Source organism: Anoplopoma fimbria, chromosome 17 (genome assembly GCF_027596085.1).
Source record: "Anoplopoma fimbria isolate UVic2021 breed Golden Eagle Sablefish chromosome 17, Afim_UVic_2022, whole genome shotgun sequence".
NCBI lineage: Eukaryota > Metazoa > Chordata > Actinopteri > Perciformes > Anoplopomatidae > Anoplopoma > Anoplopoma fimbria.
Window position 1 is genome coordinate 14,333,964 of NC_072465.1, and position 24,437 is coordinate 14,358,400.

The 24,437-nt window shown below is 41.7% G+C and overlaps 4 protein-coding genes across 4 annotated transcripts; 3 read left to right on the forward strand and 1 right to left on the reverse strand.

Annotated features, from left to right (window-relative positions):
* The first annotated feature begins 324 nt into the window (after positions 1-324).
* rft1 (RFT1 homolog) lies at positions 325-3,525 on the forward strand. Its single transcript, XM_054617400.1, is given in 11 exon segments — positions 325-586; positions 685-770; positions 891-1,013; positions 1,117-1,408; positions 1,496-1,630; positions 1,761-2,021; positions 2,108-2,252; positions 2,356-2,461; positions 2,545-2,729; positions 2,732-2,793; positions 2,921-3,525. Coding segments are annotated over 11 exon segments (1,623 nt in total). The 5' UTR covers positions 325-523; the 3' UTR covers positions 3,086-3,525.
* A 511-nt stretch (positions 3,526-4,036) lies between these two features.
* mustn1a (musculoskeletal, embryonic nuclear protein 1a) lies at positions 4,037-5,389 on the forward strand. Its single transcript, XM_054616470.1, has 3 exons — positions 4,037-4,374; positions 4,498-4,627; positions 4,982-5,389. The coding sequence occupies exons 1-3, from the start codon at positions 4,366-4,368 to the stop codon at positions 5,077-5,079; spliced, it is 237 nt and encodes a 78-aa protein (XP_054472445.1). The 5' UTR covers positions 4,037-4,365; the 3' UTR covers positions 5,080-5,389.
* Positions 5,390-5,413: 24 nt separating this feature from the next.
* ruvbl1 (RuvB-like AAA ATPase 1) lies at positions 5,414-10,709 on the reverse strand. The gene is made up of 11 exons (XM_054616469.1): positions 10,384-10,709; positions 9,789-9,875; positions 9,548-9,680; positions 8,246-8,397; positions 7,767-7,856; positions 6,940-7,089; positions 6,749-6,812; positions 6,449-6,647; positions 6,243-6,345; positions 6,077-6,168; positions 5,414-5,807 (listed from the first exon to the last, which is right to left on the reverse strand). The coding sequence occupies exons 1-11, from the start codon at positions 10,522-10,524 to the stop codon at positions 5,648-5,650; spliced, it is 1,371 nt and encodes a 456-aa protein (XP_054472444.1). The 5' UTR covers positions 10,525-10,709; the 3' UTR covers positions 5,414-5,647.
* A 265-nt stretch (positions 10,710-10,974) lies between these two features.
* eefsec (eukaryotic elongation factor, selenocysteine-tRNA-specific) lies at positions 10,975-22,102 on the forward strand. Its single transcript, XM_054617177.1, has 7 exons — positions 10,975-11,598; positions 13,552-13,759; positions 14,009-14,105; positions 15,044-15,208; positions 16,068-16,712; positions 18,206-18,362; positions 20,584-22,102. The coding sequence occupies exons 1-7, from the start codon at positions 11,295-11,297 to the stop codon at positions 20,763-20,765; spliced, it is 1,758 nt and encodes a 585-aa protein (XP_054473152.1). The 5' UTR covers positions 10,975-11,294; the 3' UTR covers positions 20,766-22,102.
* The last annotated feature ends 2,335 nt before the right edge of the window (positions 22,103-24,437 follow it).

The window sequence follows — 24,437 nt, forward strand, 5'->3', positions numbered from 1 at the left end:
ACTTATATAATGAAAAAAACAACAAAAGAAAAGAACTGAAAAGCCTTTGAATAGATTTGCTTCAGTTTGTAGCTGAACAATATTATTGTTTATAATTTCAATATAGATTTTGACATCTTTGCGACAAAATAAAATATATAAATGGGATTTTCTCGGCAGAACACATTTTGTGAATGTTGAATTCATTTTAATAGTATCACGACATGAGATGGAGATTCACGGCAGATTATCAGAAGGATGTTTACGCCCTCTAGCGACACCTCATCGGACGTAACGCCCCCTGACGTCATCGCGTAACTTGTTTCCGTACAATGTGTACGGAAGTGTAACTACTACTGCCGTCCAACACATGTAACGTGGATCTTACACCGGTACATTAGAAATAAGGCGCTTTTGTTATTGATTTCCAGGCAGACACACTAATGTGTTTTACGGTATGACTGCAGAATGATTTGCCTTGGTAGAAAGCAGCGGAAGGGTTGTCAAATCCCCGCCTGACAAAGCGTGTCAGAAGAAGTCCAAAATGAGTTCTCAGGATGTTTTGAAGAGTGCGTCCACTCTAGCATCGTATAATGTGTTGCTACAGGTACACGGACACATCCATTTGAGATATAACACCATAGCAGCCAAGTATTTTAAATATCAGTAAACGATGAATATGATTTTCTGTTTTATTTATCTCAGGTGATGTTTCGTGTGCTCACCTTCTTGCTGAATGCATTCACACTGCGGTTTGTCTCCAAAGAGCTGATAGGTGTTGTCAATGTCAGGTAAGGATGATAGGGGCTGAGACTGGAGAAACGTGGCACCAGCCAACAGGGGAGATGGGTCAATGCCAGCACGTTTCACTGAACCAGCTGATATAACACGTGTGTGTCTTTGTTTTGCAGGCTTACACTACTGTACTCCACATTAGTATTTTTATCCAGAGAAGCTTTCCGGAGAGCCTGTCTGAGTGGGGTATCTGGAACAAACCACAGCTGGAGACAAGTTATCAACCTGCTCTGGCTGACGTGAGTTGAGTGATTTTACAAAACGGGTAAAGTGTGTTAAATCCTGTGTATTCAGCTTAGACTTTTACCTGTGTGTCTTGTCTTTGCCTTTCTTCCCTCTCAGATTGCCTCTGGGTGTGTTATGGGCAACCCTGCTGGTCTCTGTGTGGCTGTGGCTCCTGGAGGTCCCGGACCCCCAGACTATCCCTTATTACGGCCCTGCTGTGGTGTTGTTTGCTCTGTCAGGAGTGCAGGAGCTCCTGGCTGAGCCCCTCTGGGTCCTGGCTCAAGCTCACATGTTTGTCCGACTCAAAGTGGTCGCTGAGAGCTTAGCAATGATCGCTAAGTGCAGTCTAACCGTGTTGTTGGTGGTGTTTGCCCGTGAATGGGGACTTTACATCTTCTCTGCTGCTCATGTAAGAAATCAGCTGATGTCCTCTTTGCGTTATTTCTGTGAGTACTCACTATATGTATTGTTTCTAAGCTATGGCCGTTTTTCTTAGTTGGTGTACACAGGATTCCTGGTGCTGTGCTATGCTGTTTACTTCATTCGTTTCTTGGGCTCTGAAGAGGCAGACAAGAAGGGGTTTCCTCTGCACCGCGTTGGAGACCTCTTGCCCTCTAGAGCTGTTGGAGAGGTAATAGGGCATGAAAATATATTACATTTTTTTATTCATGATCTATCTTCACAAAATCAAACTGCTAAGTTACATAATAAACAGTTACCATACAGCATATATGATCATTATCTATTGCTCTGTTTTGTAGCCTCTGGTTGATTGGACTCTGGCCCAGCTCACATGGAGCTTCTTCAAGCAGTCCTTCCTGAAGCAGATCCTGACTGAGGGGGAGCGCTACGTCATGACCTTTTTGAACGTCCTCAGTTTTGGAGACCAGGGAGTTTATGATATTGTGAATAATCTGGGCTCCATGGTGGCTCGCTTCATCTTCCTGCCTATCGAGGAAAGCTTCTACATCTTCTTTGCCAAAGTGCTGGAGCGAGGACGTGATGTCAAAAGTCAGAAACAGGTGCGAGTCTTGGATATAAACTATTCTTCTTTTTTTTAATTAATTGAATTGTTGGGTTCACGTCATGTTGCGGGTTTTGTCTACAGGAGGACGTTTCCATTGCAGCGGAGGTCCTGGAGTGTCTGCTGAAACTGGTGCTGGTGGTTGGACTGATCATCTCTGTGTTTGGCTACGCCTACTCTCACTTGGCTCTGGATATTTATGGCGGCTCTCTGCTTAGCAGTGGTGCAGGTAACTGAGCCACTACACACTGGTTTTATTGGATATATGTGACATATCTCACTGGGCTGGCTGTTCTAAGTCGTTGCTCTGTGTTTGTGTTTTTTGGTTAAAGGGCCCACTTTGCTGCGATGCTACAGCGGCTATGTTCTCCTGCTTGCTGTAAATGGTGTAACAGAGTGCTTTGTGTTTGCTGCCATGAGCCAAGAAGAGGTTGACAAGTAAGTAATGTAGAAATATACACACACAGCAAGTAACACATCGTGCAACCTGTCAGTCAACACTGTTTGTGCTTCGTCCTCAGGTATAACTTTGTGATGCTAGCTCTGTCTGTGTCTTTCCTGTTCCTGTCCTACATGCTGACGTGGTGGGCTGGCGGTGTGGGCTTCATATTGGCAAACTGCCTTAACATGGGCCTCCGCATCTTGCACAGCCTTCTTTACATAAACCGCTACTTCCATTCCACTCAATGGAAACCTCTGCGAGGCCTGTTGCCCTCCCGTTCCTACTACTGGCACTTGCTGTCAGTGCCGTTGTCACAGCGCTGTCTGAGGTATAAGAGAATAATATATTTTCTCTAAATATCAAGCATTACATAGCAGTTTTATTCTTTATAATCTGTATTGAATCTTGTGCAAATCCCTGGCCCTAACTTGAGCGTCATTATTCTCTGGTTGCAGGGTGTGTTCTGCTGTGACAGCGGCTGGTTACCACGGTTGGTCCATATCGGTGTGGGAGCATCGTGTCTGCTCGGTGTGTTAGTGGCTGTTCTTGTCACAGAGACTCGGCTAATTCAGTTCGTGAGGACTCAGCTTTTGCCCCAATACAGAAAGAAACACACGTAAATTAAATTGGAAATTGGTGAACTGGCCTGGAAGAAAGATTATGTTTCACTACAAACAGTTCTGACAAGAGCTGCTAATGACTGTTACTGACAGCGTGAAAGCAACGACGGAACAATTAAAAAAAATTGCCCTCACACGTGTGTGAATGTGTGGGTGCTGATATGTTTTCTCTGGATCATTCCTATGTTGGCTCATACAAGTATGAAAAGACATGTCCTGACTGTTTTGGAAACTGATTGTGTCTGATAAAGAATTGAATGTATTTTAAGAAAACAGTTGATTGTTTTACCGTTATATATAGAAATATAAATTTATAAACTTAAAGCAGCCCAAAGGATCCTTTGTGTTTGTCCAAAAATCACCAAAAAGGTTATTTTAACTAACAATTCAGCCATCTTTCAAAATGTGAAGTCCATTATTCTGTTCACATTAATGGTAGATCTCCACTTGAAGTTCATTAATTATATTTTTTATGTTTAAACATGTTTGGTTACAATTTCATTGCTATTAATATATAATATAATGTGAGGGAGTACACACTTCCGACAGCATGGGTTTACGAACATGTTTTCACCAGCTTTCTACCATGTTTAACTTTATGGGAGCTGAGCAGGCTTGAGTTCAGAGACTATGTAACATGTTGCTTGGGAACTCTTCTTATTTGTTTGTCCTTCGTCTGTACTTACCGCCAGTGAATTACGGTCCCTGGGGCTGCATAATGATGTCATTATGGAAAATGAGCAGGAAGGGGTGGGAACAGCATTCCTTTATAGGATGGCAATGCTACCTTCTCCTCTCTGCTCCACTTTTTTTTTTAGATGTATTTGTACACAAGCCATGCATGGTATAAAGTTTGTTGATGTCTTAAGACAGCCACTTACTTATCTTTTGAGTAATAGCTTTTGAACTTTGAGCCCAATTTGCTTTGCTTTCATATTACCCTAGATACACAGACATACATTTTTTACCATCTTGGATCTCTGGGATTTATTTATGAAAAGGAAATACCACAAGTTGTATCAGTAAAAATCCTAATGAAGCAGCAGGGAAGACAGCAGACGATGAAATAAAACAGAGGCAGAGAAACAGAAAAGAGGAGGGGCGTATACACTCATTGCATCATTTATTACTTTCAAGAACAGATTTATTATCCACTGGAGAGTCACTGCTAGGTTGTATATATTGGCGAATGTGTGCTGGGCTGGACTCACAAAAGAAAAAGAGGGACATCTGACAGAGAAGAGATTTTCTCTTACGGCATCTTCAACTGCTCAAACAACATGTCTCAAGTAAGACCATTGTTTTAAAATGAGATGACATGTTTTAACATTGTTAAAAAGACTTTCTGCAGACTTAGAGAGCCAGAAATCACATGTGTGCTGTCGTACTTGTTTCTTTTCACCATCCCTCAGCAAGGTCAGGAAGAAGATGAACAAATGCAGCGTCCTGAGGTGAGCGACGAGGACCTGACCGACGCAAAGACCAAACTGGGTACAAGTGGGCCAGCAAAGAGCAAGACATTTGAAGTGATGGAGGAGTGCGGTGAGGACACACACACATAAAAAAATACGTGGAAATAGAATTTTACATTGGCGTTAAAGATGAAACTGAAAGGAAGCAGTTTTTAGTTTTCTGCATCTGGTTAAGATTAGATCATGTGGCAGTGAGTTTTTTTTTTACAAGGGACGTTCCCTCATGCTCAAGTTTCCACTCCATATACAGTGAGGAAAGGAGGGTTGTGCTGATGGGAGACTCCTGTCAACAGGCTTCCCTCTCACACAGTGGGATAAAGTGTGTGTAATTATTTATACAGAGCAAATCCACAATTTCACGTAACCTTTCTTACAGCCTCATTAGCAGTGAAATATTCTGATTGTTGTTTCTCTTTCTTCACAGAGAAAATTGGTAAAGCTGCTCCCTCTGTGTTCAGTGGAGCGAGGTCAGGAGTGGAGACTGTTTTGAACGCACGCTCAGCTCGACCTATCAAGAAGTAGCAGTGGACTTCCTGACCACGATTGGACAGCGCTTGTTTCACCTAATGGGTTTGGGATCAGTTTTTTCCATCTGTACTTAAGTCCATGAAAAAACTCTGCCAAGCCAGTTTTGACTTTTTTTAAAAGAAAATGTAGAGAAATGTTCAACCCTTCTTGCTGCCTCTGTAACAGCAGCATTTATTCATAGTTCCAGGTTAAGAGTAATTATAAAGAAACAAGCAATATTGAAAAATTAAGAAAAAGATTTGTCGTAACAAATTCTGTCTCATCCATCCTGTTTCATTGTGAGAAGTGCCAGTAAAAAAAGTAAATGTTAAAGAAAACTGAGTCAATTCTTTGTTCGCTTTTTATTCAAAAAATGACTCAACAAAGGAAATTAATAAAAGTTTTTAGAACAAAAACTACTACAGTAGATGAGGCCGGGACACTAGAATGAGCCGTGTTGTGGAGGGTAAAGACGGAAAAACAAAGAAAAAGAAGACATGAAAAAATATGGAGAATCAAGGTGAACTATGTAACAGCTGGCTGAACACCAGCCCTGCCAGTTGTGAAAGCTGAGGCGTACATTTTATTTCATAAACTTGTGATGTTGATCTTGGAGGATTTTGGCGGAGGACTTTGCATCGTAGAAAAGCTCATTGATTTCCTCTATCTGCTCCCTCTCTACGTTCTCTTTTCCCTGAACACGACCCAGCAGGCTGGCTGGTGTCAGTAGCTGTACAGCGTACCTGAGAGGAAACAGGAAATAAGAGCCACTCAGTATACTCACACATATACATATACAGTGTAGGTCAGATTACTATAAAGAGGGAAGTGAAGAGGAGTTGCACCAGGTCCATCATCTACACTGCACATTTCCCTTTGAAGGTTTACCTTGAATAGATAAATAATATAAAGAAGCACTTTTTCTTTACTGATAATTATTACTCCAAAAACACTCAATGTAAGGCTGCTCATTTCTTCACTCCATTCAGCGATAAACAATGTATATTTTTACCTGAGGGTGGTCTTGGTGCCGATCTCTGCCAGGTGTGTAAGAGCTTCCTCGCTAATATTGATTCCTTCAGTCTGAGAACGGATCTTGATGATCTACAAACCACAACGTCATTAGTGACACGCGCACAAATGGCACACATCGCAGATACTTTGATGCTGAGACTCACCTGCTTCGTCTCCTGGGCTGTGTACAACAAGGTGCGGATTATCATGACTCTATCCAGCAAGTCAAGAGGAATCCCGTGTGGAGAACAGATGTCTTCTGTCCCCCTGGTGAGCAACAAATAATTGTTAATAGAACAAATCTTACATCCTATCTAGAAATATGCATTTCTTTTGTTGAATTTTCAAAAAAAAATTGTAGATCTCCTACCTAATCAAACAGTTTCCCCTGTTAGAGGCGAACACAACAATGGGGGCGATGGTGCTCTCGAGTGCACGATGGAGGTATGTGAAGCATTCAATGTCCAGCATGTGCACCTCATCCACAAACAGCACTCCAGGTACGAGCTCTGCTACACCTTGGTCGATGTAGCGGTTCACCACCTTGTTAATCTCAGCACGCAGTTTATCTAAAATACAAGAGAAAACAGGGATGGATAAATAATACAAATCAAAAAGTGTTGAAAGCCAGCTGGTAATGTGAGCTGAGAAGATGTCAGATTTTCTTCACCTGTGATTTCAGTCTTTTTGGGCTTCATTAATTGTCCCATCATGGAGAGAATGTCCTGGCCTCCCTGAGATCAAACAGTGAGTAATTACTTTAAATTTATAGGGGACATATAAGGGCAAACTGGTTATCTAGTTTGTGAGAAGAAAACAGCTGCAATGCTATTAAATCACAAGACATTTGCAGTTACATACCTGGGGTCTGGCATTTGCAACATCCAGGTCATGCAGTGTGACATCTTGGACTATCTCCTTCTTTTTGTGGACATCACCTTTGGGCAGCGGCACGTACTCCTCTGCCTCCAGGTCGAACTCTGTAGCGAAAGTGTCACAGCGACCTTGTCTCTGCAAACACAGTATACCAAAATGTGTTAACAACAATTTCAAAAATGTATCCACTGTTAATTAAAACTGAATGTCACACATTGTTCTGGACAACAGTGATACAAAAGACAGTGCAGAGGGCACAGAGAGAGCAGGTGTATAATTGAACCCAGTGCCAGGCCATCATAGAGAGGAGGGATGAAAGAGTTTCAGAAGGCAGGTCATGATACAGCTGTCAACAGCAACAAATGTGCTGTCCAGCCCTCCTCTTTTGGCCTCTGACTTGAGCCGACCCGCACCCCCGGCCCACCTGCACCGATTAAAGGAACCGTCATTGTGGTCTGTCAACATGAGACACAAGCCCTGCTGCTAGAAAAGAGGCATTGTGGGAGATGGAGAGATAGAGGGAGCATGAAGAGCTGCAGGAATGAGAGAGGCTAATTCCAGAGTACAGTAGAAATTCAGCAAAGCTTTGATGCAGATCTGAAAGAACACCACCGTGAAGGACAGATGAGGACATGCAAGACAGAAAACACTGAACTTTGGTTTAACCAAATATTTCTTATGGTTTTTATTCATTTGAAATATTATCATTTGTAAACTTTATGAATTAAAGCCAAGTATGTACAGATTTTTCTTCTCAGATTGGCAGTTCAAAATGTGTGGCAGTTGTGAGGGAGGAGGGAGTAACACAATACCTTGACGGCTCCACTGTTGGCTTCAATGTAGATGACATCTCCCACTTCCACACGCTCTTTCTGAAGACTCTCATAAATACTGGGATCCAGCTAAGGAAACAAGACAAGAGATTTTAAAGTTAGACACTGGTTCTTACCAATTGGTCAGTGAAACTAGGGGGCATTGTTTGTGAGAAAAATTATTGTCAAAATACTCATATTGAGGAAGAAATACTTTTTTTTTTTTAAAATACATGTTCAGGTGGTAGTTTTGGAAGGGAAAGAGAAAAAAAATCTATCTGGATGCAAGATAAAAAATCCTTGCTAGGTGTAAAGAGAACCATATAAATATTTTAGCAAATATTAAGTATATTTATAACTTGACACAGTTCCCATGATTTCAGTTTATATTATCCTTACATGGTTTGTACATGCAACATATCTCAGGATGCTTGACATGCAGCAGAAAGAAACAAAAAGAATGTACAGCTGAGTCTGACCTTGAGCTGCTTTGTGCCTTTGCCCGTCTTCAGACCGATGATGACGTGACTGATGGTTTTTCCGTAGCCACCCATGGGATTCTCAGTCTCACAGGGGGTCAGCTCTGTCACCTCCCCTTCATACACCTCCTTTGTTTCTTTGATACGCAGTCCTGAATGTGGGCGACACACACATGCACAGTGCAGAGTGAGAACTCAATTGGGCCTTTATATTTCTGTATCAACTAAGCCGCTGAATCCTTCAGCCTACTGAACAACGCATTTTATTACAGAGAGGGAACACGTGTGTGCAGGCCCATGAAATGTCTTGGCATCATCTTGTGTAACGTGATCCCACTCTTGTTTCTCTTTCATGCAGCCGGTGGCACTGAGTAGGAGCAGCACACAGGTGGCTGATCTACTGTGGTGAGGGTCAGACAGCAATGCTTAAGGCAGGGGCCGTCTGTCAGGGCACTCTTATCAGCAGAGTGATGACAACTTCAAAATGAAACCTCCTCCCCCATGAGATCCTGTTCTAGGGGAGGAGCAAAGGTGCTGATGACCACCTCTCCCTCTACCTAAGCTGCATTTCCTACACTGCGACAGGTACCATCAGCAGTCCGACAAACCCCTTCCCCCTCTCCAGCCTTCCTGCCTTCTCAACACCATTCTCATAAATCCGCTGTCAAGTCTTGCCTTTCAGCTCATGAGAACGGTGTGTGTGCCGGACACCATGCTCTTCCCTGAAGGGAATGAGTTGATCATACAATGTCCTTTAACACCAAGAGATGAAGAAAGTAGAGGAACAAAAAATGTTATATATACTTTTTTTTCCTTTTAGCCAGAGGGGTATAAAGTTATACAGACCATTTCAGTTGTATATGTTGAGGCCTTGAAACAGCATGTATACTGCCCTGACCTAATGCAATGGAAGTGAAATTAGTTGGTTTCATGTTTTACCAGAAACCATATAATGTTTTGTTAGGATAATCCACAGACCTTTCTGTTGTTTCCACTGACACATTTTTTTTGGTTGAACCTCTCAGTAGAAAGTCTGGTGATTATATGACTTTGTCCATATTTTAATCTGCATTTTCATCTATTCATCATATGCTTCCTTCTGGAGTTACCATACTTTTCAGCAAACTGTTTGCCTGTATATAAAAATGGCACCTGTTTGAAACCAATCATAATAGTTTGCAACTCCCAACTCAGAGCCCCACAGATCAGAGCCTATCAAAAACAACCACCTCGGTTACAGTGACTGGTTTTGGGGGTAGTAACTATGGCCAAGGAGCCAAATCATATTTACGTGACACTCACCAATGGCCCTCCTGAAATTCTCCATCAGTACTTCTGTTTTTTTAATCTCAGATGAATAGACCTCACTGCCAACCATGGGGCAGAAAGGCACTTTGTTTCCCAACTCCTGTGCAACAGCCAAGGCAAGGGCAGTCTGGAGGAACAAGAAGAAAAGAGTCACAATCTCCATCATCAACAACAGACGCCACATGAAATGAAGCTTTACTTCTGTCTTGCTAGTGAATGAACACTTCACACTCACCTTTCCTGTTCCAGGTGGCCCTGCCAGTAACACTGCCCTTCCTGCCATCTTCTTTGAACGGATCAGCTCGACAATGATGCCACAAGCCTGGGAAGAGACATGAATACACATTATTTTTAAGCTTCTCTTTAGTCACTGAATTTGGTGATACGGTGTTTACACATGTCATTTTGTCTGAAATTCCATCTTTACATCTTGATTGAGTTTATATGAACACAAAATACTAAGCAAATATCCACACGTTTGAATAAAATCACCATTGGTGAGATTAGTGTTTCTCTATACAGATTCCTTTCCTTCTACATTCATGAACACTTTTCCTTAGCAGACTGATTAAAACCTTACAAACCAAACGTTTAGTAATATATTTTTATATTAACAGAATATGTTAAAGTTATGGTGGACCGCCCCTTTAGCTCACCTCTGACCTCACTGAGACAACAGAGACACCACAGTGCTAATGCTAGCTAGCTTGTTGGTGCACCTGACTGCCTGCAGTGAGAGATCCTCCTTGCAAAAAAAAAGCTTAAAATCTCCAAGTCACTCCTCCCCAAAAAAACATGCATGACGTCTAGTAGTGAAACATAAACATTACCTCTCTCGCAGCCTCCTGGCCCACTAGACCACATGCTGACTGTTTAGCATTCCCGGCCTCGTCTAGCCCGAGTCCTTTAACGTGACTGTGAGTGGCGATCCGCTGAGTTTTCGTGGTGCTTTTCACCTCTTCGATCTTCATAGTTACTGTTACTTTATAAATATGTGTGATGTAAAAAGTTTAAGGCAGGTTTACGATGACGGAAATGCCTCCTGTGCTTCCGACAAATTATCACCGCCAGAATCGGCGCCGAAACTCAAAACACAGGGAACTCGGTCTCCATGTGGGTTACTAGGGAAACTCAGCGGAAGTGATACCCCGAACTGCCGTTACCATAACGATTACTATTGGACCCTGTCGACCGGTTCAGCACATCTATTGGCTAAAGTCCACGTCAATCATTTCCACCAACAAAAGCCCCGCCCAGCACAGTTTCCATTTCCGGTTGTGTTTCCGTGACTTTTGTCGTACTAGAAACAACTAAAACTTCTCAAAGTGTAAATAAGAGTCTAAAATAAATGCAGAATTTAACCGATACGGGGTTTTCATGTCCTCGTCGATATTTTGTGGTGAACGTTATATTTTAACCAGATAGCTTTTATGCCAGGTCAGTTTCCTTCTTTTTTACTTTTGTTTGTTACTGAACAAAGGTTCCGCTTCAGCATGTTGTCCTGAGGATGACAGCGAGGAAGACGCTCCTCTCAACTGCTGAAGTTACCTTAAAGTCTTATTTATAGCTATCTGTGTTTGTTAAAACACAAACGAATTAAGACAACTTCATTTTGAATGTGTTTCGGTATTAATGAGCGGGTGTCCACGAAGGAAAAGGTTGTTGACAGCAGAGTTCAACGTCCAACTCGGAGTAAAGAAAATACGCACACCGGTGACCAACACATCAAACTGGGGTCAAGATGTCAGAGTCTGCTGATAGTCGCTCCAATACGTTAAATTTCAACATCGGGGTGCTCGGACATGTGGACAGCGGGAAGACATCGCTCGCCAGGGCGCTGAGCAGCACCGCCTCCACGGCTGCCTTTGACAAGAACCCGCAGTCCCGTGAGAGAGGCATCACGCTGGACCTCGGCTTCTCCTCCTTCACGGTGGACCTTCCTGATCACCTGCGGGACAGCGGAGGCCAGCAGCAGTACGACAGCCTGCAGTTCACCCTGGTGGATTGTCCGGGTCACGCCTCTCTTATTCGCACTATCATTGGGGGTGAGTGTAGTGTGCTTTATGTCACTGACGACAGACAGTGAATGAAAGAGGGTGGTATATATATATAAAGGCTACATTCAGGACACAGAGGATGATGATACAGCAATCATACCTAACCAACCACACTCAGTTGTCAGATCATACAGGCATGCAGTCCAACACAACAACCCTGAAATATATTCTACCTTTTATGAACCTCCATGAAGCTAGGATTTATTGTAGGGCTGTTACATTTGGGTGCATTAGTTTAATAAACTGCCAATTAAATGTACTGTATATACAACTGAAGATAAAAAAAAAACATGCCTCCTAAATTTGCCTTTTTCACAGCAGACATTCTGACTTGTCATAGTAGGAGAAAACACAGGTGTTACTCATAACATTAACAATATATTTTTTCAAGTCAAGTGTCTCAGTAAGCCAAGACTGCTTGACAGTGAGCCAGCATGCACAATACCAGTACACTGAATCCAAAGTGCGTGTCATTTTTTTAACCTTATTTACAGACACACACTTCATCTAAATTTAAAACACCTACAAACTGGAGAGTGGCTTAACTGCTTAAGGAGCAAAAAATTAAATTTAGCATCTGACTTGGGATAAAGTCCCTCCTGTCACGCTGTTATATTTAAGAAAAATGACCCTCATATAGCTTGAATGTTTTCATTCTACGCAAACTAAGTTAACAGTTTACTTAGAAAACCCAGAAAAGGAAATCACCATAAAACAGTAATTTGAAAGTGCTAGGCTCAATTAACACAAACACATTGGTGCCAGTGAATGTATCATTAACAATATCAAGAGAGATTGTACTGTTGTATTGGTAACAGTGTGTCAATAACACGTCACAATAGAACATAAGATAGTACATTAGGACATGTCACACCTTGTGTTCAAAGATCTGACTGTATAAATGATGCAATCACAGAAGGATTCTGCTCTCACCACATCTTCAATGTTATCGCACAAAAATGTGGCCCATCCAGCAGAGGGCGACTTTTCTCTGCATTTAGAAAGGTTGATCATGTCATATTGACTAAAAGCTGCAAAGATGAATCTATTAGTTGTCCACTATTAAATTAATAGCCAACTATTTGATAATCTATTAATTGTTTTAATTCAATATTTAAGAAAAATATAATAAGTTAGTTTCTGTGCTTCCAGGTTCTCAAATGTGAATATTTTCTTGTTTCTTTACTCCTCTATGACAGACCATATATAGAGCAAACAATTACTAAAATAATTGAGAAAATAATCAACAGATTAATGGAAGATAAATATAATCATTGGTTGCAGCCCTAATTGACTCGATTGATCAGACTGTTTTAGACCTAAAGAAAATACACAGACTTTGGTAGAATTATTCGACATGGTATGATAGCAGACTAGAGGCTCTCAAACACTGAATGCTGGTGTGTCGTGTAACCCACGTACTAAATGAAACCAATGAGCCAGTGGGGTGTCACATGCTGTAGATTAGGGAGGAAGGAAAGTCTTGGGTTTGGGGTATGTATTGAACCTCCCCTCCTGTCCCAAGTGGGGAAAGCACAGGAAAGAGAAGGAGCCAAATAGAAGGAGAGAAAATAAGGGAACACAGGAAAGAGAGACTGCCAAACTTGGGAAAAGAAAAGAGGGAAAGAAAAGACAACCAAGTGAGCTGCAGCTCTGGTTTCAACCCTCTAGCCTTTTACTCTCTCTTTTCCTTTATGCACCCCTCCCCTAATTTCTCCTCTAGTTTTACTGTTATTTTTGCGTATCTGTGTCCATTCCTGATTGTGTGCTGTTGTCGGCTTTGTAGTAGTCTCTACTCACAGTTGTTCTATAGGTGCACAACAGGGAAGCTGGAATGTCTTTAACAGCGGACTATTGGGTTGTCTTTGTTCAGCCTTCTTTTCTTCCATGTCAATAATATCTGACATCCTCTTAATTATTTCCTTGTTTTGCTCTTTCTAGGTGCCCAAATTATAGACCTGATGATGCTGGTGGTGGATGTGGTGAAAGGGGTGCAGACTCAGACTGCAGAGTGTCTGCTGATAGGAGAGCTGACCTGCCCTCGCATGGTGGTCATCCTGAACAAAATTGACCTACTGCCACCCAACAAAAGACAGAGTGCCATTGAGAAAATGACCAAGAGACTGCACAAAACTCTGGAGAGCACCAGGTCTGAATTCATTACAAGTATAAGAATAAATTGGGATATTGTGGATGAGGGCATCTCATGTACTCCCAGTGGCTCAGGATTGAATCTCTTGTCAAACTTCCTCATTGATTACACATTCTCTCTCCCTCTCTGCATTCCAGTGGTCTGTCTGTCCGACCCACTTATTTTTTATTCAAAGAAACTTTAATCATTACTTGAACATCAAAGGATGAAGTCATTTCAATATAATTTTTTTTTTCTGTTGGCCAGATTTAAGGAATGTCCAGTGATTGCTGTGGCAGCGAAGCCCGGGGGCCCGGAGGCTCCTGAAAAAGAGGAGCCACATGGAGTGCCAGAGTTAATAGAGGTAAAGTCCGGAAACCCTCTAGTTCCCCTCCATTGTTGCTAATTTAGCTCAAAAGAGCACATAAGTTCTCACTTATGAACAAGTGCTGTTAGTCAGCTGTCATCTTCAAGTGGTTGTAAATTAGTAAAGTGAGTCCTCAGCTGTGTTTATTTACCACACAACTAAAACTAACAACAGCATACCTTCTTTGTCCAGTCAACAGAGTATATAGTTAGTACAGTATGTACTGTGTGAAAAATTACGGTGTTTACTGGCAAACTGTTAAATGCTTTATTATTACTTATATTACTTTTGCCTCACTAATACCAGATTTTTTAAGGCATTGCTGCTATATTTTATAGTGAGAGAGACAGGAAATACAGGGCAGAGAGGGGATGACATGCAGCAATCATGCCAGACTTGAACGCCAGGCTGCTTTTGAAAGTAGTAAGCCAAGTGGTATATGCTCTACCCAGTGAGCTACTGGGGCATACACAAAACTATATTTATAATAAGTATATCTTTAATTTGTTAAAAAATATATATTTTGATAAAGATATGTACTGTACTGAGCTGAAAATGTTTCATTGAGAGATAAACTTGTCAGTACTTTCTGATGGAAAAACTATGTAGTAGATAAACTGTGTCTTAAATTACTGTAAACACATATTTACATTCTCTTTGCTGCATTTGAAAAGGTTTTATTCTTATTTTGAAAAACAGCAGTATGACTCACACATCAGGACCAGAGCAGCACTTTTACCACCAGAGACGATGTGTGTTATGCAGTTTTTGTGAAGCGACCACACAGTTAGACTTATCACTAGCTAGATATCGATCTAATTAGTCTCTCTTGTTTTATCTGGTTAAATTGTTGTGTACGTGTGACTTTGCAGTTATCTCTTTTGTGTTTATAAATATATTTGTTTTTCTTCTTGACATTTTGTTGTCTGTGTCAGCTTCTGAAGAAACAGACATACCTCCCTCAGAGAGACCCTGGAGGTGACCTCCTGATGGCTGTGGACCATTGCTTCTCCATCCGTGGTCAGGGAACAGTCATGACTGGAACCGTCCTGCAGGGGTCGCTGGCCATCAATGACACCGTGGAAATCCCAGCACTTAAGGTATGCTCCAAAAATGCATGAATTCAGAATCTCCCATATTTACAGGCAGGTAACATACCAGAGTGCTGGAAATTCTTTCGTAGAAACAACAGGGATTCGGAAGTTCAGAAGTTGACTGGAAGTGGGCAAAGAGAGGGAGGGAAGTCCGTGTGGGTGCAGAGGATGTGTCAGTTTAATGTGAGGGCAGGATGAGGGGACTCTGGGTGGACTGGCAGTCTAGCGGTGGGTAATTTAGACCAGATGCACACTTTCAACCAGGCTCAGCAGTTTTCTCTGCAGTTTTAATATCCACCTCTTGGTGGCAGCAAATGGCTAAATTAACAGTTACATGTCATGGAGCCCTGATCTGTGCCACCACTGTTGATTTAGTAATTGTATAATAGACAACAAAAACAAGCACATAAACACTGTGGTATCCCAGATCCCACAATAAAAGATGCAAGATGGACAGGTAGTAAGACAGATATCTTTTAAATGTTCGTTTCTGTACTTTTGTACGTTTGGAGATGTATAGTTCAAACAAAACGAGGCATAATTATGTTTTTATCAAAGCCTGATGTTATTGAAATACAGTATGAAAATATAAATAAATATAAATATTTCTAATATGATTGCACAGCTTCAAGTTCTGAAACATCAGTGCATATTAAATGAACAACAACAGGAACAAGCACATTCATGGCTATAGCATTGTGATCTATGAACTTTTAGCAGCAATAAAGTAACATACTGTGGATTTATGTACATTATGCTTTCTTTTGTGTTCCAAATATGTTCTATTGATGTTTTAATTAAATAAGTAGTAAATCGATGTTAGAAATGTAGTTTTTAATTGTATCTCTATGCTCTCCGACATCAGGTGACCAAGAAGATAAAGTCGGTGCAGATGTTTCGGAAGCCGGTGTCAGGGGCCATGCAGGGGGATCGTGTGGGTGTGTGTGTGACACAGTTTGACCCTAAACTGTTAGAACGGGGTGTGGTGTGCACCCCAGGGTCCCTGCGCACCCTCTATGCAGCAGTCATCTCGGTGAGGAAGATAGGCTACTTCAAGGGCTCTCTTACCACTCGTGCCAAGTTCCACATCACAGTGGGTCATGAGACCGTCATGGCGAGGGTTATGTTCTTTGGCCTCCCACCTGTTGGTGCCTCAGAGCCGCCCTCAGACACTAAACCAACTCCATCTCAGCCCTGCTCACTGGATTCACCCTTCACCTTCGAGAGAGAGTACATCTACCAGGATGAATATGTCACTGGTCAGGGAGAGGCGAGTCTAGGACCTGAACCAGAACAATGGGCCTTGTTGGAGTTTGAGCGGCCAGTCACTTGCCCCTCACTCTGCCTGGTGATTGGTTCCAAGCTGGACACAGATATCCACGCCAATACATGCCGGTTGGCCTTCCAGGGCCATCTGCTTCAGGGGTTTGAAGATAAAGGCTATGCTGAGACTGCCCTGCCTCGTCTGCGCATCTACAAGACGAAACACAAGGAGGGACAGGTGGAAAGGGTGAGTGGGACACTCGGCTGATCATTTTAAATTGTCTTTTTCTGACTGTCATCTTCTCTGCTAACCCTTGAGTGTTACCCTTGCTCCTCTGCCCTCTCCATCACCTTTCACTCCTGGCTGTGGTTCGTCTTTGGATGTTTCTCATTGCTGGTGGCAGTGGACCGTGCCTCTCAGACAGAGCCCCTATTGTACAGTCATAAACATGCGCAAGCAAACAAGCATGCACATTCAGCCCTGGTGATCAGTGTTTGAGGCATTGATGGGTTTGCATGCCTTAGCATGTGCTGTGACACAGAGGTGTGCGTGGGTGGCCTACTGACGCCACTAGCTCTGTCTAGCTGTCAGAGGCTGGCACTGTTTGGACACACCTGAGTAGCACAGGAATACCCACATGACTGTGTGAGTTCACCTACACTTGTCCCTGGCTCAGCTCCTTACTCTCTCTCACACACTGGCTGATGTTACGTTCTGTCCTAAATCCTGAGCTCCAGTTCATACCGATCCATATCTCATCTTATCTGATGCTGTTTTTTTCTTATTGAACTTAACATATGATCTAGCACTTAAGATGTTGTGACTCTGATGGCATTCTGCACTGTACAGTTAAGTTTTTCTGTTTGCACCCTTGTCAGGTTCAGCCTCAGGTCAGGGGTCAGGTGTGCGAACTAGTTTCCTGCTGTTAGCACCTCAGCGTGTTGACAGCTCCAGTCGGTGACTCAGGAGTAGAACAGCGTGTGCGAGAGGTCACACTGTGGTCATGTGACATTACATTTCTCCTTCGTCAGTCTCGCAGAAAGATCCAGTTATGTTTCAAGAAGAAGAAATTCCTTTTCGTGAAAGAACACATAACTGGCATTGTTAAGATATGATGGCCTCATCGAGTCACAATTGATACGTCTGTCAGACGCGTACAGCAACTGTACTTTTTTTAATCAGCGCATCAGTCGCGCTTGAGGGACGTCTAGGTCAAATGTTCAAGAATGAATGAGAGTTAGGAAGAAGAGAGAGGAAGAACTGGTAGTGGGGGGAGGTGAGTTGGAGACAGAGCGGTGCCCTCATGTTATCAGATTAGTTGCGGGTTAGATCGACTTAGTGATGGGTGATAAGAAAGAAATACAAACAAATATAGCATAGAATGTGCAGGATGTAAGAAAAAGAGTGAGACAGCAAGGCGGCAAGCCTCGAAGAATGTAGTTTACGGCATGCGGTACAGTTGGTGAGGGCTCAGGACAGAGGATCAGCTCTTCTTCCTCACTCCGCTGTGATGAATGAGTAAAATCATGATAACTCACAAGATGTAGACATAAGAGAAAGTAAAAATGAGATTCAGCTACTAAAATACATCCAACATTTTTACATTCCTAAATAGATCACATGCTTTCACCCCATTTAAAAAATACCACTTATTATGTGTGTCGCTTTTTGTGCTTTGACGTTATCTTTCATTATTGCTGCAGCTCATGAGGCTCTTTCCCGCTCTCTCTTGTGCTCAGGTGACTGACGAGTATACCGTGATTGGTCGCAACCTGTTCAAGAAGGAGACCAACCTCCAGCTCTTTGTGGGGTTGAAGGTCACACTGTCGACAGGCGAGACTGGCATTGTCGAGGGTGGGTTTGGACAGAGCGGGAAGTTCAAGATCCGAATACAAGGTAAGGTTTACCTGAGGTGAGACGTCATTGTTTATTCACCAGTCCTAAAACTACTGATGCTGTTTGATGGAGGCTGTGTCACGCATATCAAACTCATTGCCTAGACACTTCTCCCTATTCATCACTATACACATCCAGAGCACTTTCTCTATATTTCCCGGGACGTTGGGGCTCCTCGAACCGTTTTCAGGATGCGGTAAGAGTGGTAGGTCCAACATCCTGAGCCACATTCCCAGGATTCCTCTGGGGATTGCCTGTGTTCCGGGGGAAGTCTGTTCTGTGTTTATTTTACCTTCTGTTGCTCCGAACCCACTGCTCCACACCGGGAGGGAAGAGTAAAAACAAAAACATTTAGAAAGAGAACTTCACCTACATCCTCAAAAGATTTAGACATACTAACCCACGCTTTTTCACGCATGGACATAATATAAACATTCAGTGGTTTTCATTTAACACTCCCCGCTGCCATTAGGGCAAAGATGGCACTATTCTGCTGATAAGGAGTAGGTCAAATTAATTGATACAAGCATATATCTGAATACGGCCTCCTACAATACTTACGCTAGTGTCAATGTCATTTTTTTGGTGTATCTAACATTTACTGTTGATATTTTAGAACGAAAATTTTGCTTTATTTCATTTAAGGCTTAAGCAAGCTTTACACTCGCATATGCACAAATGTACATCTTGCATGTTGCAGCTCTCCAACGCTGTTTTATTTATTTAAATATATAAATATATTTTATGTTGATTTGCATGACTTGCATGACTGACTATAGTGAGTTTCCGCTTACTGCCTGTTGCTCCCAGACTTTCTCCTTCATTTTCTGTCTTTTCTCAAGGACTCATGCATAAAAAGAAGAGAAGGGATGAAAATGTGTAAAAATGTCTGCTTTCAGGCAAACTTCACTTGCTTTTCTGCCAATCATACCTACTGCATACTTTTATAATTTCTCAGGCTGCAACTAAGGATTATTTTCATAACCCTTTAATCTGCCGTTTGTTTGTTCGACAATAAAAAATATTAATCTAACTATAACATACAAAGAAAAGCAGTAAATCTGCACATTTGAGAAGCCGGAATAACTGTGTGTTTTGTAATTTTGTGTTGATTAATTAAGGGGGACGGTGAGATTATCATTCATTCATACTCTTATCTGGTATAAATACAGGAAACACAGTGGTTCAAACGCCATGTTACACTGCTCCTCCAAAATAAATTTGCTGCCAACTTGGCTACTGACCTTATTTTTATTTTTCAACCAAAGATAATTTATACACATATTTGATACTTACAAGGTGTTGATTTTACAAGGTGATCTGATATTTACTGTCTGATGAGTACACTAGTCATATCCTTAATGATTCACATGCCCTTATCATGATTCAGTCCCATTTCCCTTTGAGTCTATGCAGCGTTTTTATTATATAGTAGATGCTGTTTTTTTTATAGTTTCTACACACAGATACCTAGAAATGTATTTGAGAACAAATGTGTCACTTGTTTGTGAACAGAATTCATTTAAGTTTGGGCGTGCAAGTGTGTTCTGTGGTGGTAAACAGACATTTTCAGCTGATCGCAGATAACGAGGAGATTTCTGTCTGCTCTGTAACCATAACAACCCTCACATTGGCATAGCGATAACAAGAAGAATGCTGGCGCCATTGTACGTGAGGTCAGACAGCCACTATGTAAAGCAGTGAACCCATAACATTTCTTACCTTCCTTGTGCAAAACGGCAAACAAGCAGCCACATACAGAGAGACGAGGGGTTAGATATGATGGCATAGAATAATTATTTTGTTCATGAACGAGCTCAGTGTTCACAGGAAACGGCTCAGTGCGCCTGAATACGAGGCCCGAAATGATGGAAGAGTGTCAGGATGAGCCAGACAAACGCAGAATTTTGTGGAGTAGCTGTTTAATTTCTCTGCACATTTTCCTCAGTTACATCACGAGGATGAATCAGTTGATCTTGAGGTCAGCACACTGAACAGGCTCCAGCACTGATACAGTACCTACTGCACACATAACCAGGAAGAAAAGATCTCTATCAAGCATTAGATATACCTACACTTAGATGATTAGGTTGACCTGAGTGCCGTACATAGTGTAAAACAGTTATAATCTAGATTTATTACATAAAGGGATCTATTTATATAATGATTGTTTTTTTTTAGATAATCAACCTTTTACTTTGCTTGTTTATCTTTTCTTCAGAGGGTCTTTGCCCTGAAACCAAGCAGTTGTTATCCTCCACCTCTAAGAAGAAAGGGAAGGGTGGAGGCAAAGGAGGACCAACAAACGAAGAGGAGCCCAAAACAGATTCTCAGCCTGTTAGCATTCACTTGCATTTCAAGCGGTATGTCTTTGATCCCCATAAAAAGATGGTTCAGTCTTGACCTTTGTTGCACGCACTTCAGCCTGACTTCGAGTCACAGTGCTTCAAACAGGCAGAGGGCAGCTTCAGAGGTCATGTGGAGGTCAGGGGAATACTGGCCTCTATGTCAGAGCTATGCTCGTGTTCTTCTATCAGCCTCTGATGGAGACAGTCTGCTGAAACGCAATGATTGTGGAATGCTTAACACATGTGAACTACAACGATTTTTTTTTTTAATCTTCCTTTATGGAAATGGACTTAATCCAGTTTCCTCCATCACAAGGCTGCTCTTCTGTGCTGATACATTTGAGTTGTCTTAAAACAAATCAGTATCTCTGTTCTTGTTGTAAGTCAGAATCAATTCTTTTGACTTTCAGCTTTTTTCAGTATGTTTCTAATTCAGTTGAGCCTTGATTGGCATAAACACATCGGCTAGTATTACAGAAACACTGAACTCACAGATTTCAACAGATCTCTGTATTCACTGTCTGCGTCTTGCTCTCTAGCTGGATAGATAAAGGTCATGTTATGTTTCAGGCTTCATTGGCTGTGGGATTTTTCCATATTTCCATATTTTTTCTTTTCTTTTCATTTTACTTTAATCGTGTTTTTTAGAGCTGCATTTTACACAGATTAGCAGTTATTCCAGAGGTTGCCTGAGTTGAATTGAATACTGATCATTTCAGAAAGACAAATAAAGCAAACTTATGCTGAAACTTTATTTCTCACTGTTATTTTCTATGAAATCATTGGTAGTGCCCTTGATGTATACAATAAGGATATAGTAATGGTTGTGCCACAAACTTTATTTGCAGAACAAGCTGAATTAATCCGTAATAATGTTTTTTTTTTTTTATAAAAGCACTATATGAAGCACTCTCTCCATGCTAGCTGCAGTTTGTATGTGCAGTACCTACGGCAGCATGTATACAATAGTCAAAAGAGATACTGTCTCCATATATTTTATTTGCAATTCCTATGAGCTAAATACATACTGAACTATAAACTTTAACATGTGTCTGACCGGCCTTTCTCTCTGGTTAGTTTGCTATGCTGTCATCCGTATGGTACAGCATAATGGCTGGATTTTATTAGTTTTCCAGATGTCACCCTGTTCAGAATCAATTCTATACATATACAATCTCTGCTGTAGCTAATATCCATGAGAAGTGTACCGAACTGTAACATGCAGTTTGAAACTCAACCCTGAATACTATTACACTTGGCCTGCAAAAGCACGATCAATATATGGTGTTAAACTCAGAAAGGGGATCTCTGGTAATTTTATGTTTATGTAAATAATAGTCATTATGATACTGGTTTTAAAGTTGTTATTGAAAAACCAATAAATAAATCATCTACTGGAGTATTTAGAATGGACATTGTCTACTGTATGTGTAACCACCTGTCTTTTGTTCTGCATATGTTTTAACCTCTTTCTCTTTCAGTCTTAGTTGTACCGTGTTTCAATGAGTAAACAATGAAAAAACAAGAAGAAAAAATTAACAATGACAATCCATAGTGTAGGTGATTGATGGTGCTATTAATCAGCTAGTCATTGAGAACTGTACAGGGTAGAAATGATCATGTGTTTGTGAGGGTTTTGTGAATGTGTGTGTCCACCCTGTCACAGAAGCGCTGTGGGGCGGGGCAGTGAGAGTGCAGGACACTCAGTATGTAGCGGATGATGTCAGCAAACTGTCCCTGTGAACAGCGACTCTATCTCAGCGGGAATCTGTGGAAAATGGAGGGAGGAGGGAGACGCAGCACGAGCAAGAGGGGACACTGGAAGGATTGTTTCTCTGAGTGACAGTCCTTTTAGTCTTATCTCCTCTCGTTCCTCTTATAGAAAACCAGACGCGGGAGAGAAAAAAAATTCTCTGACGCTTTTTACTCCTGTGTCTCTCCAATTTCTCTTTCTCGGTCCACCCTCTTTCATTCTTCATCCATTCCAGTTTTTATTGAAAACATTTTCTCTGTCCATTACTGGTCCGATTTGCTTCATCAGGGCACAGTAATGGAAATCATCTTGTAGGCTCCTAAATATTTCCCTTAATGTCATAATTTTCACTAGCAAATCATGGCAATGCACATATTCGTGTCATTCGTAAGAGTATTTGTAGATCTAAAAAGTAGTGTTCAAATTAGTCAGATCCATATCTTATATCTAATCTTTATCTTTATCTGCATGTTAACCTTCTTTAAAGTAGAGAAAAAAACCATACACACTAATAAATAAATTACCTGAAAGCTGTTCTTGTCTTGCATTTCAACCTAATTGAAAAAATAAAATGCATTTTGCCTTAATATGATTTTAAACACTGAATTAATTTACCAATGCGTCTTGTGAGAAGATGATTATTTTCATCATTGATAAAGATCATCTCACATTTCATCAACACAGATGCCGTGTGCACCGACTTTTCCCTTCTTTGTTTCAACTTGCATGCTAATCCTGTTGTGTGTGCGAGTGTGTGAGTGTGTGTGTGTGTGTGTGTGTGTGTGTGTGTGTGTGTGTGTGTGTGGCGAGAGAGAGACACCACAGCCCTTTCCAAGCTTAAGTGAGGAGGTTTGGGTGAAGTGCATAATCCACTTTTATAGCTGTAGCTGATTGTGGCAGGAGGTAACATACAAGGAGGCTATGGGACTGAAGCTGTGTGTGCTCCCACCTCAGCCTAACACACACACACACGCGCACACGCACACACACACACGCACACACACACACTGTCACCAAGCCAGGACGAGGTAGGTACCTGACATAAGAAAGTGATCACACCTGTTCATCCCGTTCCTCCCGCTCATTTTGACCTGTATTTGGAAAACTGTGCTCATATTCTTAAATGCATTTCCCCATAAGACTATCTATAGTTTTATCCGTTTAAATTGCCCCTCATAGAGATAAAACACAGCCATGATGTTTTCCCTTCAATACCCCTGTCCCTTTTTTGCTGTTGACCTCCAGGTCAACCAGGAGTCGAGGGTCAACATCTGAGCTCCTGAATGTTTATAGATGGGAAACTGTCACTGATGAGCAGAGATAACAGGCAGCCGTGTAAGAGAAAGAAACAGAGGGAAGGGAACGCAGGCTGGATTATTGACAAGGCGAAGGAGGAGGGCAAGAAAAGTCTTTAAATTGTGGTTCAAGGCAGAGGAGATTGAAAAGACTAATTAGCAGCCGTTTGACTGATAAATGGGTGCGACATTAATTAACAATATAACCAGTGGGGAGTTGGTAAGGCTGCTCTTTTCCTCAAATAAATTCCCATCTTACTCCAGACTATTATATTCCCTTCTTTATTGTTTCACTGCATATGTTTTTATCTAGAAAGCAGCTCTAGATGTACTTTTTTCCCCAAAAAATTGTGGTTGATCCCTTACCAGCTTTGTTTCTGTGTTGATGTTGGTCATCAGTATACCAGTTTGAACAGTATCATCTCCCTCTGACAGAGATTATGTTTATTGCTGATTATTTGATGACAGAAGCTGTATCAGACAGCTTCACCGTACTAATGAGCACAGACACAGATAGAATCACCCTCAACCCCCTCACTCCTCTCAACCCTCGCCTGCAAATATAATTAGCTATGATTAAATTGGGCATTGTTTAATTAATACCGCCGCAGCCTCTTTCAGTCGACTCCTCCATTTCCGGCACTGCTTATCTCCCCACCCCCCACCCCCATCAGCTGTG

Coding starts and splice junctions, on each gene's coding strand:
- mustn1a (XM_054616470.1), top strand. Junction 4,628..4,981: donor TGAAGTGATGGAGGAGTGCG/GTGAGGACACAC, acceptor CTTTCTTCACAG/AGAAAATTGGTAAAGCTGCT.
- ruvbl1 (XM_054616469.1), bottom strand. CDS start 10,524: ATGAAGATCGAAGAGGTGAAAAGCACCACGAAAACTCAGCGGATCGCC. Junction 9,876..10,383: donor GCCAGGAGGCTGCGAGAGAG/GTAATGTTTATG, acceptor GTCTCTTCCCAG/GCTTGTGGCATCATTGTCGA. Junction 7,857..8,245: donor AAGGCACAAAGCAGCTCAAG/GTCAGACTCAGC, acceptor TTGTTTCCTTAG/CTGGATCCCAGTATTTATGA.
- eefsec (XM_054617177.1), top strand. CDS start 11,295: ATGTCAGAGTCTGCTGATAGTCGCTCCAATACGTTAAATTTCAACATC. Junction 15,209..16,067: donor TGGAAATCCCAGCACTTAAG/GTATGCTCCAAA, acceptor CTCCGACATCAG/GTGACCAAGAAGATAAAGTC. Junction 16,713..18,205: donor AGGAGGGACAGGTGGAAAGG/GTGAGTGGGACA, acceptor TCTTGTGCTCAG/GTGACTGACGAGTATACCGT.